This window comes from Anabrus simplex, chromosome 5 (assembly GCF_040414725.1).
Source record: "Anabrus simplex isolate iqAnaSimp1 chromosome 5, ASM4041472v1, whole genome shotgun sequence".
Classification (NCBI taxonomy): domain Eukaryota; kingdom Metazoa; phylum Arthropoda; class Insecta; order Orthoptera; family Tettigoniidae; genus Anabrus; species Anabrus simplex.
In genome coordinates, this window is record NC_090269.1 from 117,540,999 (window position 1) to 117,558,062 (window position 17,064).

The following is a 17,064-nucleotide window of genomic DNA, read 5'->3' on the forward strand; positions in this document are numbered from 1 at the left end:
GTCAAGCAGAAAACAGTTATGTGAAAGTGTTTAACACAATAGAATGTGTGTTTGATAAGCAAAAGTCATAATTATTCTGTAGTTTAAGTTATATGCCTATCAATGTCCCGAGTGTAAATTAGGAACGGCTAAAACACTGGGGAGCCAGACTAGAGAAGTTATTTGTAACATGTACAATTCCATGAAATACGAAACAGGCCTCTTGTTACCTAAAAGATATTCAAAAGAAAGTGGCCGAAGTCACTGGTGTGTCCAAGAAGTCTGTAAGGAACGTCATAAAACAACAAGCAAAGAGCATTGACAGTGGAGAAGTAGAATAATTCACACACACACACATATATATATTCTCTCTCTCAACTACTCAACTCTTAAGAGAGATGAATTTTGCAGAAGTGTTATAAAGTCAGTGGGCCACTGGTCAGTGGAGAAATATGAACTCGTGGAGGAACACCTAAAGGATTTTTATAAATTCATAAACAAAATAAATTTTGATATCTTGCAACGAGATAGCAGTTAAGCATAATATTGACAAAAGTCATATGTAAATAATTGTATATAAGGTATTAATTAGTACTGCCATTATGTATATACAAGCATGTAGTTATTGTCATGCAAATTGTTGACAAAAGTCATATGGAAATAATTGTATATAAGGTATTAATTAGTACTGTCATTATGTATATACGAGCATGTAATATTACTTTCTCTAATGGAACATGTTGTTGTTGTTGTTATTATTATTATTGTTGTTGTTGTTATTATTATTATTTTATTCCTTTTTTTTTTTTTTGCTAGGGGCTTTACGTCGCACCGACACAGATAGGTCTTATGGCGATGAATTATTATTATTATTATTATATATATATATATATATATATATATATATATATAATTCGCTGGGGCCATCAAGGACCACGTTAAGTCTTGTTGCATTTGACACTGAACTTGGCCTTCTTTAGAGCCCAAATTTCCCTCATTCTTTGTGAGTGGGCCTGCTTACGCTCCTCTGTCCAAGGGGCACCGTGCCTTCTCTTCGGTTGCTCGTCTCGGTTTAGCCCGTTCGTCAATATTTTCTTGCGGAAGAGATCTCTGTTAAGGGCGTCTTCAGCTGAGATATGTAGCATTTGCAGGTCTTCTTTGGTATTTCTAAACCAGGGAATTGTGGTTTTGGGGTTTGAATCAAAAAAGTGAAAGATTTCTTTAGTTAACTTTCTTCCGTCCATTCTTTTCAGATGACCGTAAAATTGTGCCCGTCTTTTTCTGATTGTGTCGGTAATTTTCTCTATTTTGCTGGAGACTTCCTTGTTGGATCTCTTTTGATGGATTCCATTTTTGTACTTTGATCCCAAGATTCCTCTCACAATTTTTGCGTTCTCTTTTCTCCAGTTTTTCAGGGAGTCCTTTGTTGGCATTTAGAGACAGGGTTTCGGCTGCATATAGAACTACTGGCTTCAGAACTGTTTCATAGTGACGTATCTTGGTGTTTTGGGAAAGGCATTTTTTGTTGTAGATTGTGCGGGATGTTTGGTAGGCTATTTCCAGTTTACGTACTCGCTCCTGAAGTGCTTTTTTGTCCAGTCCATTTTTCATGACGATCTCACCCAGGTATTTGAATTTGTCTACTTGGCTGATGTCCCCGTATTTTGTATGGAGTTTTGGTGGAGCCTCTTTGATGTTAGTCATTACTTCTGTTTTCTCAAACGATATCTGCAAACCAGTTTGTTCGGCAATTTCCTTTAAAATTTCAACTTGAGCTCTAGCGGTTTCTATGTCCTTTGAGAGAACAGCAATATTATCGGCAAATGCTAAGCAGTCTGTTGCGATCCCCTTGGATTTGGTTCCTATTCTCAATGGACTGTAGTTGGTTTCCTGTAATCTCACCCGCCAGGTTCTGATGATCTTTTCAAGAACACAGTTGAAGAGTATCGGGGATAGCCCATCACCTTGTCGGACTCCTATTTTGATGTCAAAGGAATGCGAGAGACATCCGTGGAACTTCACCTTGGATTTTGTATCAGTCAGGGTGGCTCTAATTAATGCCAGCAGTTTCAAATCAACTCCAAATTCATTTAAGATGTTTAGCAGGACTTCCCGGTCAATGGAGTCGTACGCTTTCTTAAAGTCCACAAAGACAGACACATACTGCTTGGACCATAGTGTACAATATCTGATGATCGTTTTGAGATTTTGGATCTGTTCAGCTGTTGAGCGACCTTTTCTGAACCCTCTTTGGTATTCACCTATTTGATGTTCGACTTGTGCTTCCAAACGCTCCAGGATTATTATTATTATTATTATTATTATTATTATTATTATTATTATTATTATTATTATTATTTACATTTTATGGGCTTCATTGAACCACTCTAGCCAACTTTATACAAAGAAGTTTTCAGTTTCCTGTCAGCCCAGTACTTCTTTATTCTCTCTGATCTTATCCTTCTTTTTTCATCCGAAATCACCCTTCCTATTGTCTGTTTGTTGATTCTGATTTGCAGTCTGGTTTGTTTGTCTGTGAGTTTCTTGATTTTGTCGGTTTTGTTTCTTAGGACTTCTACTGTAATTAATAAATGATTTAAAAAATTATAAAACACACACAACAGGAAAAGACGGCCAAAATCAGTTAAGAAGTGTGACTTAGATGACTTTGATAAGTGTGTGGTTAGGCATACAATTCACAACTTTCACACAACCAACACCATGAGATCAACAATGGAAAAGATCCACAAAAAACTGGTTGAAGACATAAACTTTAAAGGTGAAATAAGTATACTAAGCACCACAGTTCAAAGAATAACATTAGGTTCTTACGTATACAATACATAAAGAATGTCAGACGTTACTGAAGCAAGGGTAGGCCTAATGTCTATACAGATGAAACCTATCTGCACAGCTCACACACAAAAATATAAACTTGTGGAGTGATGGCTCGGCACATGAACTGAAATCTCTTATCTCAAAAGGACAAAGATTAAAAGTGGTATACGATGGTTCCAATGAAGAGTTTAGGGCCTACACCAATTGCTTTGCTGACTTTCAAATCTAAACCACAAAAAATGCCAATTACCATGATGAGATGAACTATAGGAACTATGAAAACTACCTGAAAGAGACATGAATTCCCAATTTACATCACAATTCCGTAATTGTACTCGATAATGCCTCTTACCACAATGTTGAATGCGACCATAATCCTTCCAGAAGAAAGTAATGCAAGACCGGCTGACTGACAGAGGTAGGGGTCCACATTTTTCAGAGATGTAAACAGGAGTGCTTTAATTGAAGTCCACAAAACCTATCAGACAGACAGACTACTTGCTAAACGTACCTCTGCCAATAGTTCCTGCAAAACTTAACCATGTCCTTACATTGGTGAACAAATATGTATCGCCAGATGAACTTCCTGTCTACAGGGCGCTTACTTCGGTAGAAAGCACAAATGACACAACATCCGAAAGTGACAATATGTGAGTGTGAGTGAAGAAATAACATGTGAGACCAGCAAGTTGGGGTGATGACGATAATGATGTTTTTTGCCTTAGGGGCCTAGACTCTAAATAATAATGGTCATCATCCCCCACTTGGGGTTTATAGAATGATTACTTTTATTGTATTATGACAATAAAGTACCGGTATGCTACATTTGTATTCAGTGCATATTTTCACAGATTTCACTCTTTTTAGTGCAAAATGGGAGCAGCTCCAAAAGTTGTTTTCTATTATAACAAATACATTTATATAGTGGTAAATTAGTATTTTGCTGAAATAAAAGGTCTACATAGGTACTATGTGCTGTAGAAAAAAAAAACGTTTAGTCAACATTTGTAGTTTTGGGGAGGTTTTTTGTTGTTTTCTGCAACTGTACAAAAATGGAACCACTCCGTTTTTGCAGCAAACCTTTCATATATGCAGTCTTTTCAAAAGATATTCTTAAACCAGTTTTGGTGGCCACATTTTGTAATTCCTCTACTTGAGTGTAGATTGTCAGTTAGGAGTACTGCGTCATCCGCAAAGGCTAGGCAGTCAACTATGACTGCACCTTTTCCACATCCTATCTTTATCCCATCCTGTTGTTCCCTTTTGGTCATTCTTGATCTCCAATCTCGGATGACGTTTTCCAGGATACAATTAAACACCAGTGGTGAAAAAGGCAGTCCCATTGTCTCAGACCTGTTTTTATCTCAAATGGTCTGAGTTCACCCATGAATTTAACTTGAGGTAAATTATTATTATTATTATTATTATTATTATTATTATTATTATTATTATTATTATTATTATTATTATTATTAACTAATATAAAATTTCCTTGACTAAAAACAAATTTACTATGTTTATTATTTGCATCTGGCCAAAATATCAAAATGAGAACTTTTTGTTGTGAGTTAGGTGGTGGTGGTGGTGATTATTGTTTTAAGACGAAGTACAACTAGGCAACCATCCTACTAACAAGCAGTACATACCGTCACCTCCTTTGATGTGTATAAATAAATCTTCTTTATTCAACCAGTTATCAATATCAATATTAGAAAATATATAGTTTGACCAGTTCTATGTTGCTTTTGTATGGCAAAGAAAGGAATGGAATTACAGATACTTATGTATGAAATTGTATGAAATAACAACAGGTACTGAAGGTAAACTTCATGCTCTAGCAGAGATTTTAAACTACAGTACAAATGTACAAAGTGGAAATTTAAACTTTTACAACCATAAGAAGTCACTCCAAAGTATATGATGAGGATTTCAGTAACATTACATTTGCAAATTTTTTTTTTTTTTTTTCAAGTGTGCCATATGCAAAGGTTCTCTCACAGTATTGTCATAGGCTGACAAGTGTCCCATTTGCATTTAATGCTGATTGCTTGTGTGGACGTGCTACTAGAGGGCATCCACATGTCACTCCCTCACTCACAGATGCAAGACACTGAGTAAGGCCTTAGGAGCAGTATGAGCCATACAGCTAATTTGACTGAACATACAGCATGCCCGATGGCACATTCAACAAGGTGCTGACCACTAGGTGAGTTTGAGATAGACTAAGGGAGGCAGGTTGGACATATCAGCACATTGCTCGCCTCTTGAACCATTTTGACTACTTTGCGCATTGATGTTGGATGCAGTGGGAATGTGAGAGTACACACATTCGTTGAGAAGGTTCAGGTCAATCCTGACAGACCATCAGAAGGGAGGATCGTTTCATCGAGCGACAGGCTGTAAGCAATTCACACGCATCATCCAGAGACATGCCCTGGTAGCTGGGGATATGCTTGTGTCAACCAGTACCATATCCAGGCAGGTAGCAGAACACAATCTGTCATCGCAGAATCCCTTGCGACGTGAACATCACTAAGCATGTTTGAAATTCTGTTAGGAATGGGCAGCATGGCAGCTTGTGGATTTCTGACAAGTGGTGTTCAGCAACAAATCATAGTTCTGTATGGACACACAATTAATGTCTGGAGACGTTCTGGCCAGTACTGTGATCCACGCTTCATTCTAGAGTGGCACACTAATGGAAACCTGATGGTGCAGCGGTATGTCCAGAAAATTCTGCAACTGTGTGTGCTTCCCTTCCTGGTGTAACTTGACAACCCCATTTTCAAACACGATAATGCCTGGTGTCACACAGCACAGGTATCTTTGCCCTGCCATCGTGATGTCAACATGCTTCCTTGGCCAGCAAGGTCACATACAGTCAAGACCTGATTGGATGGCAACAACGGCAGATTTGTACGGGTCAGTATCGCCAGCTGTGGGATAACATCCAACGTCTGCATGACTCCATGCTCGACTGCATCGCTGCCTGTCTCCATGCTATGCATGGTCCAACACCGTACTAAGTGTGTCATGTAAGTATTTGTTGCCCTGAAATGCTTGGTGTGGTACCATATTTTGATGTTTTCTTTCTACTATCATGTATTGTGCCTGTAGACCCTACCCACTTGTCCTCTGTGATGGCTCCTTCAAGGCAAGCAATTTTTTCTGCAAATGATTGTATTTTAAGACTTCTCTCCATTTTTAACATAGGCCTACATCATTGTTGATAAACTTGACCATAACAGGCACTGTAATTTATACCTGTATTAACTTGTCTAAACTAATTAAAAACTATTTAAGTTAAAATAGTATTATGCTTGATGATCGCTGATGAAGAAAATGTTTATTGTTCTCAAAACATGTTTGATGAATAAATAGTTGCATTAACAGAAAGTGTACTGACATGGCAGATTTAAGCATAATACTATTTTAAATAATTTTTAATATGTTTATAAATCATTGCATCAAGTTCAATTTCCCATCTCTATTCAATAACTCTTGTTGCTATTTTCTTTTTTCATTCTCACTTTTCTTTATTTTACATGTGAGTTCATTCCTTTTTCTCTATTCGGTCTGAAGAATTACAGGTTTATCTTCTATACTTCACATATAATAATTAAATAAATAATCAACCACTGAAATTATGTGTAAATAGGTACTGTACCATCATGTTTACAATATAATTAAGCAGGTGTAACTGCAGCTGTAACACAGTAGCTGACTCTGATTTTAAAATACTCCTAGATGTTATTCCCTGATTATTTCTGCTTATAGGTGTTTCTTTTTGTTCGGTATATTTAACAACTTCTGCATCATCATCATCATCATCATCATCATCATCATCATCAAGAACCCCAATTTCACACTGTACAAGTGTCTTAAAAGGGATTGACTAAGCCTCATGAAAACAACTGAAAAGCTGAGAAGCTGTTGATACAAGAGATAGTGACCTTATCATTCTTCTCTTCACAGGCCAACTAAATCTGAAAACTCAATGAAAAGTTTGTGAAAGACCTATCATGAAAAATCTCTGAAGGGCAAAAACAAAGTGAAGCTAACTCATGTTCTCATCCCTGTGCTATGTGCTCTGTGATGGCTCTTTTCAGATAGACCCTCAATGGAGATGAGTTGCATACATCTATTTAACCATGTACTAGTCCTCCTGCCACATAAATATCTGAAAGTACTGGGAATTGAACCTGCGCCACTAAGGACGGTAGCTTTTTTTTCCTTTACATCGCACCGACACAGATAGGTCTTATGGCGATGAAGGGACAGGAAAGGCCTAGGAATGGGAAGGAAGTGGCCGTAGCCCTAATTAAGGTACAGCCCCAGCATTTGCCTGGTGTGAAAATGGGAAACTATAGAAAACCATCTTCAGGGCTGCCGACAGTGGGATTCGAACCCATTATCTCCCAGAACGAGCTGATAGCTGCACGCTCCTAATTGTACGGCCTTCTTGCCCAGTAGGAAGGTAGCTAATAGTGCTAATAACTACGCTACGGAGTTAAGACAATGCTGGTAAAGAATGGCCACATCCAAGTTCTGAACTGCCATTCGTAAGTCCTGATAAAAGACTATGACAGTGGTCTACACATATAAACTTTCATTATAAACTAAGCCTACAGCAAGCTTATTTTATAATTATGAATACAGTAGGCAAAACTGAATTTCAGCTATTTCATTTCCCATTCATCCTTCTTTTCTAATACGTATTGCAGAACTCATGCCGAAATAAAAACGGAATAATAATATTCTTCTTCTTCTTAACGCTCGAGGACTCTTCTCCGTAACTTGCAACAAGCTTAAATCTGGCTATGCTCTTGCTCCTCTTATCCTTTGTTGGACTGTTGGTAACACTGCTGTAGCAACAATTTATTTAAATTGTCTTGATGAGCAAATTTTGAACTCGACAGAAGTTGTGATGTTTTCTTCCATGCGCGAGTAAATGTGTTTTGCTTTGTTCCTTTGTTTGTGCTGTGTGCATATCAGTGTGAATGCTTAATTCCAAAGATCGTGTTATTTATCCTTATAGAAGACATGAATCCTAAGGAACAAGAACTGATCAACTTCTCCGGAGTGTAGAAAAAGAAGAATAGTTGGACCGCGTTCTTCAATGAGAACATATTACTGCTAGACGCTATTTGTTTGATGATGACAATTCTGATTGTGTGACATTTGATGATACCTGGATTTCTGATGATGAGTATCCATCAGGGAGTCCGGCTCCATGGCTAAATGGTTAGCATGCTGGCCTTTGGCCACAGGGGTCCCCGGTTCGATTCCCGGCAGGGTCGGGAATTTTAACCATCTATCGTTAATTTCGCTGACACGGGGACTGGGTGTATGTGTCGTCTTCATCATCATTTCATCCTCATCACAACGCGCAGGCCACCTACGGGAGTCAAATCAAAAGACCTGCATCTGGCGAGCCGAACATGTCCTCGGACACTCCCGGCACGAAAAGCCATACACCATTTCATTTCATTTCCATCAGGGAATGATTCAGTGAATGAAAGTGCACATAATACAGAAACCAAGAAGTCTGATGAATCTGAACATGAAATAGATATGCCTTCCACAGCGTCTGATCCAGCACCATATCTGATTGGTAAGGACAATAAAACAAGGTGGAATGATCGTGTAATACATAAAACAGATCGTACAAGAAAGCAGAATATATTAAAACCATCTTCATTCACCAGGTGCTATAAGAGAGGCAGGATATGTCCCGTCTTCCTTAGAAGCCTGGCAGCTGTTTTCCTAACGAGGTATGTTAGGAAATTGTAATATACACCAATTTATGGTTTGAAAAAAAGGTGGCCTATGACCGACCACGTGATGCTGCTAACACAAACACTGTAGAAAAAAAGGCTGTGAATGGTTTTCTGCATTTGGCAGGTGTACATAAATCAAGACATTTGAATCTGAGGGACCTGTGGGGCTAAAGATGGGATTGGTGTTGAAGCTTTTCGCCTTACTATGTCCAGAATAAGATTTCAGTTTATCTTATGTGGACTCAGATTTGATAATATAAATGATCGAAGTGATAGGATTAAAGTTGATAAGCTAAGACACATAAGGATGTTTTTTGAGGATTTTATATGTAGATGCATGAATTGTTATTCACTTAGCGAATATCTCATACAACTGATGAGATGTTAGAAGGCTTTCACAGTCGTTGTTCCTTCGGGCAATATATTGCAAATAAGCCAGAAATATATGGTACCGTATGAAGGTATTTTCCTTGCCAGATACCACGACATTTTACACATATAAGATTGAAGTATACAAAGGTAAACAACCCGAAGGGCTTTGTAAGGATGTTAACAATGGCAAAAGCGTAGTTGAGCGCCTAGTTCAGCCAGTTTCTGGATCTGGATGCAACATTACTATGGACAATTGGTATACCTCAGTACCACTAGCCGAATCACTACTCAATAATCACAAACTTACAATGGTTGGGACAATTAAGAAAAATAAACTACACAGTCTCTGTCCAAACCAAGCCTCGTAAAGAAGGTACTAGCCTGTTTACATATCGAGGGGAACAAACACTCCTCTCATACGTTCCTAAAAAGGGCAGAAATGTACTTCTCCTTTATATGATGCATGAAGATGATAAGATTGACCCAGATTCAGGAGAAGCCTACAAACCTGAGATGCTTACTTTTTATAACCGTCAAAACGGGGCGTCGACGTTGCTGACAAGATGCAATCTGAATACTCTGTTTCTAGAATCAGTAATCAATGGCCCCTTACATGCTTTTGAGCAATCAACAGTTTCATTATTTTTAGACCAAATGGAATTGGCGTAACTCGCTGGAACTATGTGAAGGACCTCTCAATGATGTTGCGCAGGAATTACTATACACGATTCACTGCTCGTGATATAAAGGTCCGTTTGCGCAGCATTTTGGGTCTTGAAGAAGAGAACCGACGTCAGCTACCAATAAATCAAATAGACACTGGGCTCTATGCCTTTTGTGACAGAAAGAATCGTAAAACCAAAACTAGGTGTGCATCATGTTCACGTTTCATATGCCGAGAACACCAATAATTTTATTAACATCGCTCATAAAATCTGTGCGGTCAAAAAGACCGCGCGCGGGTTCTGGCGGGTGGAATAGTAGGGCAAGTTACCGAGATTTAAGAACGGCATATGCAGCACAGCAGTGGAACCAAACATTACACCGTATCCAGAAAATCGTCATTTGACATTGGTAACCATTACGTTAATCCCGTTAATCACACAAAATATCAAGACTACTTGTGAAAAGAAACGCTGAAATCTTCTGGGACAGTTGGCCAAGCTGGTTTATTAAGAAAATAAATGGGAAAGCAATGTGATATAAACATGCAGTGCAGTATACTCGTCGTTTCGGGGTGAAGATTGCAAGTATGTTTCGGCTACAATACCTCGACCATCATTAGCAGAGGGATACTGAGCAGGTGTTTCCGACGTGACACTGACGACAAATTGCAATTGGAGAAAAACCAAAAAAAATTGCAGGAACACAAACAAGACCCTACTCGTGATTAGCGCCATTGTCGCTAACGGCCTGGCGGATTTGGAACGAACTCCATCGCTTCGCGCCACCGCCGTCTCGATCCTCCTGTACTGCCTACCAAAACAACTGTATTTGTGCGTACTCTATGCCACTTGTTTAACACAGGAAGACGCGAATACCAATATTTTTCAAAGTCATCGTAAGAGTGCAGTAGTAGACGCACAATCTTCGCGGTCAGTGTCAGTTATTTCGTACGAGTAAACGTGCCTGTCCACTTCCGTTTGTACAAGTGATATTTTGTATAGAACTGTGAAATAAATTAAACATATTGCGCTTATAGATATTTTCAAAGTTATTTTAAAGTGTACCTACTTGTTATCTTTCGTGTGTGCAAGTCGGTTTTTTTTTTTTTTTTTTTTTTTTTTTTTTTTTTTTTTTTTTTTTTTTTGTAGAACTGAAACGCCAGATGTTTTTCCTGGAATGCTGTGTACAATTTTGCAAATCTCGTCAAGGTGGTTCGCAGCCCGAAGAAATACAATTCCATAAAATACCGTCTAGAGGGGAATGAAGAGAAAAGTGGCAGTCGGCTATATCTTCTTTTATTGCTATTTGCTTTACGTCGCACCAATACAAATAGGTATTATGGCGACGATGGGATAAGAAAGGCTTAGGAATGGGAAGGAATCGGCCGTGGCCTTAATTAAGGTAGAGCCCCAGCATTTGCCTCGTGTGAAAATGGGAAACCACGGAAAACCATCTTCACGGCTGCCGACAGCGGGGTTCGAACCCACTATCTCCCGGATGCAAGCTCACAGCTGCGCGCCCCTAACCGCGCGGCCAATTCGCCCTTTGGCTATATCTAGGCAAAGTCCTAATAAAGGAAGTAGTTTGATATCTTCGGATTACTCTCGCCTCTGTCACCTTTACACCACACCTTATTTCAGAAAGTGATTAAAGCCGTGGAGGTTAGTGGATACCCTGCGATAAGAATTGTGATGAACAATCACAAAAAAAACCTTCATGTTTAGACATTTTGGCCAACCTCACATATTCAAATGACAATGCCCCAATAAATCTAGAAACAGAAAATCAAACTCTGATTCGCAGGTACTTGGGTCGTATTGTTCAAAAGAGGATGGGGTGTGACATTTCCGTCAAGAACATCTCCCTACCTAGAGCTTCGACACCAATAAATGGAACTGATCATTAATCAGGACAGAGGAGGACATCGATGAGGCGGGCCTCTTAGAGGGTGACGCCGTTTCCCAGGCCGGGAGATTTGTTACGATGAAGGAGATGCTCGGAGAAGGTGAGGGGGTTGACGGCCGTGGCCTATACTAGGAACTGTCTCGGCATTCGCCTTAGTATAGGAGAATGGAAAACCACGGAAAACCATTCTCAGAACAGCCAACGGTTGGGACCTGCCGTGAGGTCCAGCGCTGTCCCCTCTCCCGAATGCAGATGCGTAGAGCCACTTTAGAGCCGTGGTCACTCCTTTGCTTGGTTGGCCAATCAGAGTGCAGAGCTGTTGGACCACTGACCAGCCGTAGCCACTTGTGGGCCGAGACCCAGTCTGCATCTACCGACCCTGCTCTGGTGAAGCATCAAAAGGAGTTTGTAGCACCTGCTGGACCCTACTGTCGGAAGTCCTTGAAACTTACGAGCGTAATACGAGGACTTGCTACTTCTTCCCTTTCAGAATGTGTTCTGTTACAGTGTGAAGTCAAAGAATATCAAAACCAAGTTCTTAAGACCACTATTAACTAATATTGTTTTGGCAAGAACACAAAATGTTAACCGCCAGGTGTATCACTCCAAGCCTTCGTCCAGGAAAATATTTAAATTGTGACATAAAGTGACCAACTGCGACTTCATACAGGTAATTTACCGATATTTAATATTATTGATGTAATTTACGAACTTCAGTGAACATAATACTATACTCCATAGTGTTTTGTAGGCGGTCGTCATAATAATGCAGAGGTAGTCGGATTTTTGAAGGGCGGAAAAAAGTCCGTTCGACACTCCATGTCGTTCGATGTCGGCATGTAAAAGATCTCTGGTGACACACTTGGTGTTTACCCGACAAAATTCATTAAATCTCAGCCATAGACGCCCAAGAGAGTTTCGGTTTACTCCGTCTGCAATCTAGTGGGCCTAGAGTAAAACGGAACGTCGAAATTGACGAGCAGACAGCCAGATGGCGTCAACTTGAAATGTCTGCACACGGTAGCTGAGGCCATACGATTATTATTATTATTATTATTATTATTATTATTATTATTATTATTATTATTATTATTATTATTATTATTATTATTATTATTATTATTATTATTATTATTATTATTATTATTATGCATTGAGAATTTTGTGCGTCTATGCCTGCCATCTAGCGGAGATATTTTGTCGTATCCTATTCGCAAAAAGCCTCCCTTAGAGCAGGCATTATCGGAGAATCGAGACGGCGGTGCTTCACGCACGGCCGACTGGATCCCTCGCTACGCTCCTTACACGCCTTATCCGAGCGAGAAAATTTGAAGTAGAAGAAGAAGGCCCTGATAATCGCCTATGAAAAGGCCAAGACAGTTCTCTTACATGATCCTTGGTTCGTGCTAGTTCCCGCCGGTGGAGTGTGGACGTTGTGTACCGAGGTGCTAGCGGATTTCTGTGCGCGTTGTTTAATTCGTGTTTGGATTGGGGTTGTGTATTTTTCTTTCTCTGTACCTTTGGGAGTGGTGAGAGAGAAACGTAGCTGGTTTATGTGTTGACTTTCTCCAACACTCCTGGCCTAATGACGGAACTGAGTGGGGGTAATAATGTGGAGAAGGAGACGGTTTTAGTTGACAGAGCCATGGAGGAAACTAAGGTACTTCCTGATACCTTATTATCTGACCATAATCCTGTTCCATCTAACGACAACAGCCCTTCTACTTTTCAACCGGAAGCCAAGTTATACGATCCACACCATACCGGCCCTCATAATATCGTCTTTGTAGAATCCCTTGCCGACAGTAACAAATTGGGTAGTATTCATCCAATGGCCCTCGGCAAAAGATTTTATGAAAGGAAATTTGTTGGTATTAATCTCTCTTAGAGGCAAAAATAGGATTCAAATTGGATTTCACTCCCAAACCAAGGCTAATCTTTTCCTGTCAAATCGCATTTTACAGGAAAAGCAACTTAGAGCTTTTATTCCTTCTGCTTCTATTTATAAGGTTGGAGTAATTAAGTTTACATTCCGCAGTCAGACAATGTCTCAATATGTATCTCTCTACGGGGTTCGATCGCAGGTTGAACCCTTTGCTTTTCAATCCAGAATATGCCGAAAATGTCAACGTTATAGTCATACGAGGAATAACAAGCCCTCGATATGCCAATCGCGTACAATTTTACGAGAACAAGAGTGTACTGATTCCCGACGAAATTATTAAACTGTTCTGGGAAACATCAAGTGGGGTCCCAACATTGCCTCGAGCATAAATTACAACAGTTAAAGGAAAAACTTTTAATGGAATTTAATACTTCAACATCACAGTCCTTCTTTGCCCCAGTCGAAAATAGATTCTTCCCTCTCATGTCCCCATAACAATCCCCCCTTCCGCGATCTACTTCTCAAGTTCCACACTCTCCCACGCCAAGGAAAGGGAAACTTACTGCGGTTGTACAATCGTCACCGCCTAAACACGATCTTCCACCAGAATTCGTGATATTCTTCACATGCCTTCCTCCAGGAGTGGACCTACTCCCATGCCTTACGTATCTAGGACTCGAACACCGGTTCTTCCTATCAATGTTGATAAAGATGATAGCACTTTAAGAGAACGCTTCTCGGTATCTCACCTTTTCAATGCAACATTTGACGCTATTTCCAATAAACTGTCTGTCTATATTCGGACAGCGGAGGATGATTCGAAATGCTTCTAACTATGCAGGAGGAAGTCATACAACTGCTCTACTCTTTAGCACTGTTTGTTCCAAAATCACGATCATTCTACAGTTGGAATGCACATAGTGGTTAAAGTAAAAGACAGGAACTATTTTTACTTATTGATTCCTATAAACCACACATAATTTTGCTCAGCGAATCTTGACTGGCCCCAGCCAAACAATTTCATATTCCAAACTATATTTGTATTCGACATGATAACTATGGCTATGATGGGGCTTGTATTTTAGTATCCAGCCAACTACTGTTCCATTCTACATCTTTGCAATACAGAATTCCGGGTAAACAAATGGTTGCTATTTCTGTTGCAAATATCAATGTTATTTCTCTCTAATCTCAACCGAAAATTCAAGGCTCATATGCTAATTGGGAACATCTTTTATCACAACCTACCGCCCTTTTATCATCAGAGGCGATTTAATTTGTCACCATCATAGCTGGGGATGCGAAATATCTTGTCCTAAAGGAAATAAAATAGCTAAAGTAGCAGCAATGTATAATTTACGCATCTTAAATGACGGTTCTACCACTCGGGTGACCGTGAAGTTGATTTAACAATGTGTAACAGTGAAATGGCACACAGAGTTGAATGGGAGGTAGTAAAGGACACTCATTCGAGTGATCATTTCCCCATTCTCATTGTCCTTACTGACTGTCATCAAGCAGATATGCATCCGGTCAAAGTGGGTAGGAGAATGCTACACTTATACAATCCAATTTCAACGGTTTTTGGTGGACACGTTATCTGGTATTGACTGTCAACATATGCCCTATAATACATTTACTTCCCTAATTACCGGTACTCATTATTTAGATCTATATCATCCTAAACCGCCAATAATTAGTACCAAATCTATCTGGTGGGATATTGAGTGGGTCAATTTAATTTCACACGGGAAAGCAGCACTTTGCTCCTTCCGACATTTGGGAACTTTCCAAGTATATTTACATTACAAAGTACTTGTCGCCCAAATTGAAAATAAATTTAACGACAAACTCCGCTAGGCTTGGAAATCTTTTATTTCCTCCCTCAATACACAATCGCCGTCAAAGCACATATGGAGAGCGATTGCACGCCTATTAAAATATTTCCTTCGCACACCATCTATAGTAGACTAAAATATGGAGGTTATAATGCTTTTCTTTCATCAGCTCACCCCGGATATTATCTCCCCTCATTATAGTTCCCATATCCCTCCTGCCTCAAATAAATGTTCTTCTCTCTTTAGTCCCGTTGATATCCATGAATTAAATCTGGCCATCCAGACGCCATGTACCGCAACCCCCAGTCGGAATGATACTGTATATCATTTACCTTGGACAATGCCTACGAAAAATTTGCAAAAAATTATAATTGAGTGACTAAACTGGTCCTTACAATACTACAATATTATATTTCTAAATTTCCAATTTACTTCCCAAATACCAATTTTCATTCCTCCTGGCTTCCACAGATGCTATTAACATAATGCTAACTGATATTACTCACGCAAGCTGTCGGAAAGAACCCTTGATGGCTATATTTTTGAACGGTGTGGGGCTTATGACAAAATTGACATGCCACTGTGTATGGGGGCGGTAGAAAAACACCCACCTTCCGGTCGTAAGGGGCGACTAATAGAGGCCCCAAGAGCACTGAACTTTGAAGCGTGAATTGGCAACCACCACGGGGCGCTTAGCTGAGTCCTGGCATTGCTTCCACTTGTGCCACGCTCCTCACTTTCATCTATCCTATCCGACCTCCCTTGGTCAATTCTTGTTCTTTTCCGACCCCGACTGTATTATGTATGGAGGCCTAGGGAGTCTTTCATTTTCACGCCCTTCGTGGCTCTTGTCTTCCTTTGGCCGATGCCTTCATTTTTCGAAGTGTCGGATCCCTTCCATTCTTTTTCTCTGATTAGTGTTATATAGAGGATGGTTGCCTAGTTGTACTTCCTCTTAAAACAATGATCACCACCACCACAACGTTGAGATCCACGTGTTACTTCAAAAATTGCTCCTTTATAACTTCCCGACCCTATTTGTTAACCTTCTGTTGAACATGATTTCTAACATAACACTTCAATTAAAATAATCGTCTCAGGTTCTCCCTCAAGACGATATTCTCAGTCCTATTTGATTTACACTAAAATCGATGTCCCTTGAGAAAGTCACAACACGCAGGGCTCGTATGTTGTAATTTGGTGATGACCTGGTTATCTATCTAAGTCTCTCGTCTGTTGAAGAAATCTGCACTTCTTTACATACGACTCTCCTGGATTTGGCTACTTGACTTCAAGATCATCGATTAGGAGTTGCCTACGAAAAATGTAAGGCGGTAATTTTCTATTGGTCATATCGTACTGATCATCCGCCTGTCCTTTTCAAGGTTTCTTTGATACCGATTGTTCCGTCAACTAAATATTTAGGTACTTACCAATAGAGGTAATTATTATGGCACTCTCACATTAAATAACTTCCAGAGAGATCTCTGCCGAAAAAATATTATATTCTGTCTTAATGAAGTGGTCTTGGGCATCCAATCCGTGTACAATCATCCTTTTATATCAAAACAACATTCGTTCGACTTTTGATTATGGCACAGGCTTCAGTGATACGGCGGCTAATAACAAGCTTTCTAAATTGGACGCGATTCAGGTAATATTTATTAAACTCTGTATCGGGGCTCTGAAATCTTCTCCCAATAACGCGACTTTGGTTGAGGCTGCGGAACTACCATTATATTTAAGGAGAAAATTGCTTGCTTCCAAATTTATTCTCAGGACTCTCTCGATTACCTCCTAC

The 17,064-nt window shown here is 39.7% G+C and overlaps 1 protein-coding gene across 1 annotated transcript in view; it reads right to left on the reverse strand.

Moving 5' to 3' along the window:
- The window catches only part of LOC136873832 (thioredoxin domain-containing protein 12), an 80,114-nt gene extending 69,745 nt beyond the window's left edge, over nt 1–10,369 (reverse strand). The window contains exon 1 of the mRNA XM_067147096.2: nt 10,240–10,369. Within this exon, the coding sequence (XP_067003197.2) occupies nt 10,240–10,369 (130 nt within the window). The remainder of the gene's footprint in view (nt 1–10,239) is intronic.
- Between the last annotated feature and the right edge of the window lie 6,695 nt (nt 10,370–17,064).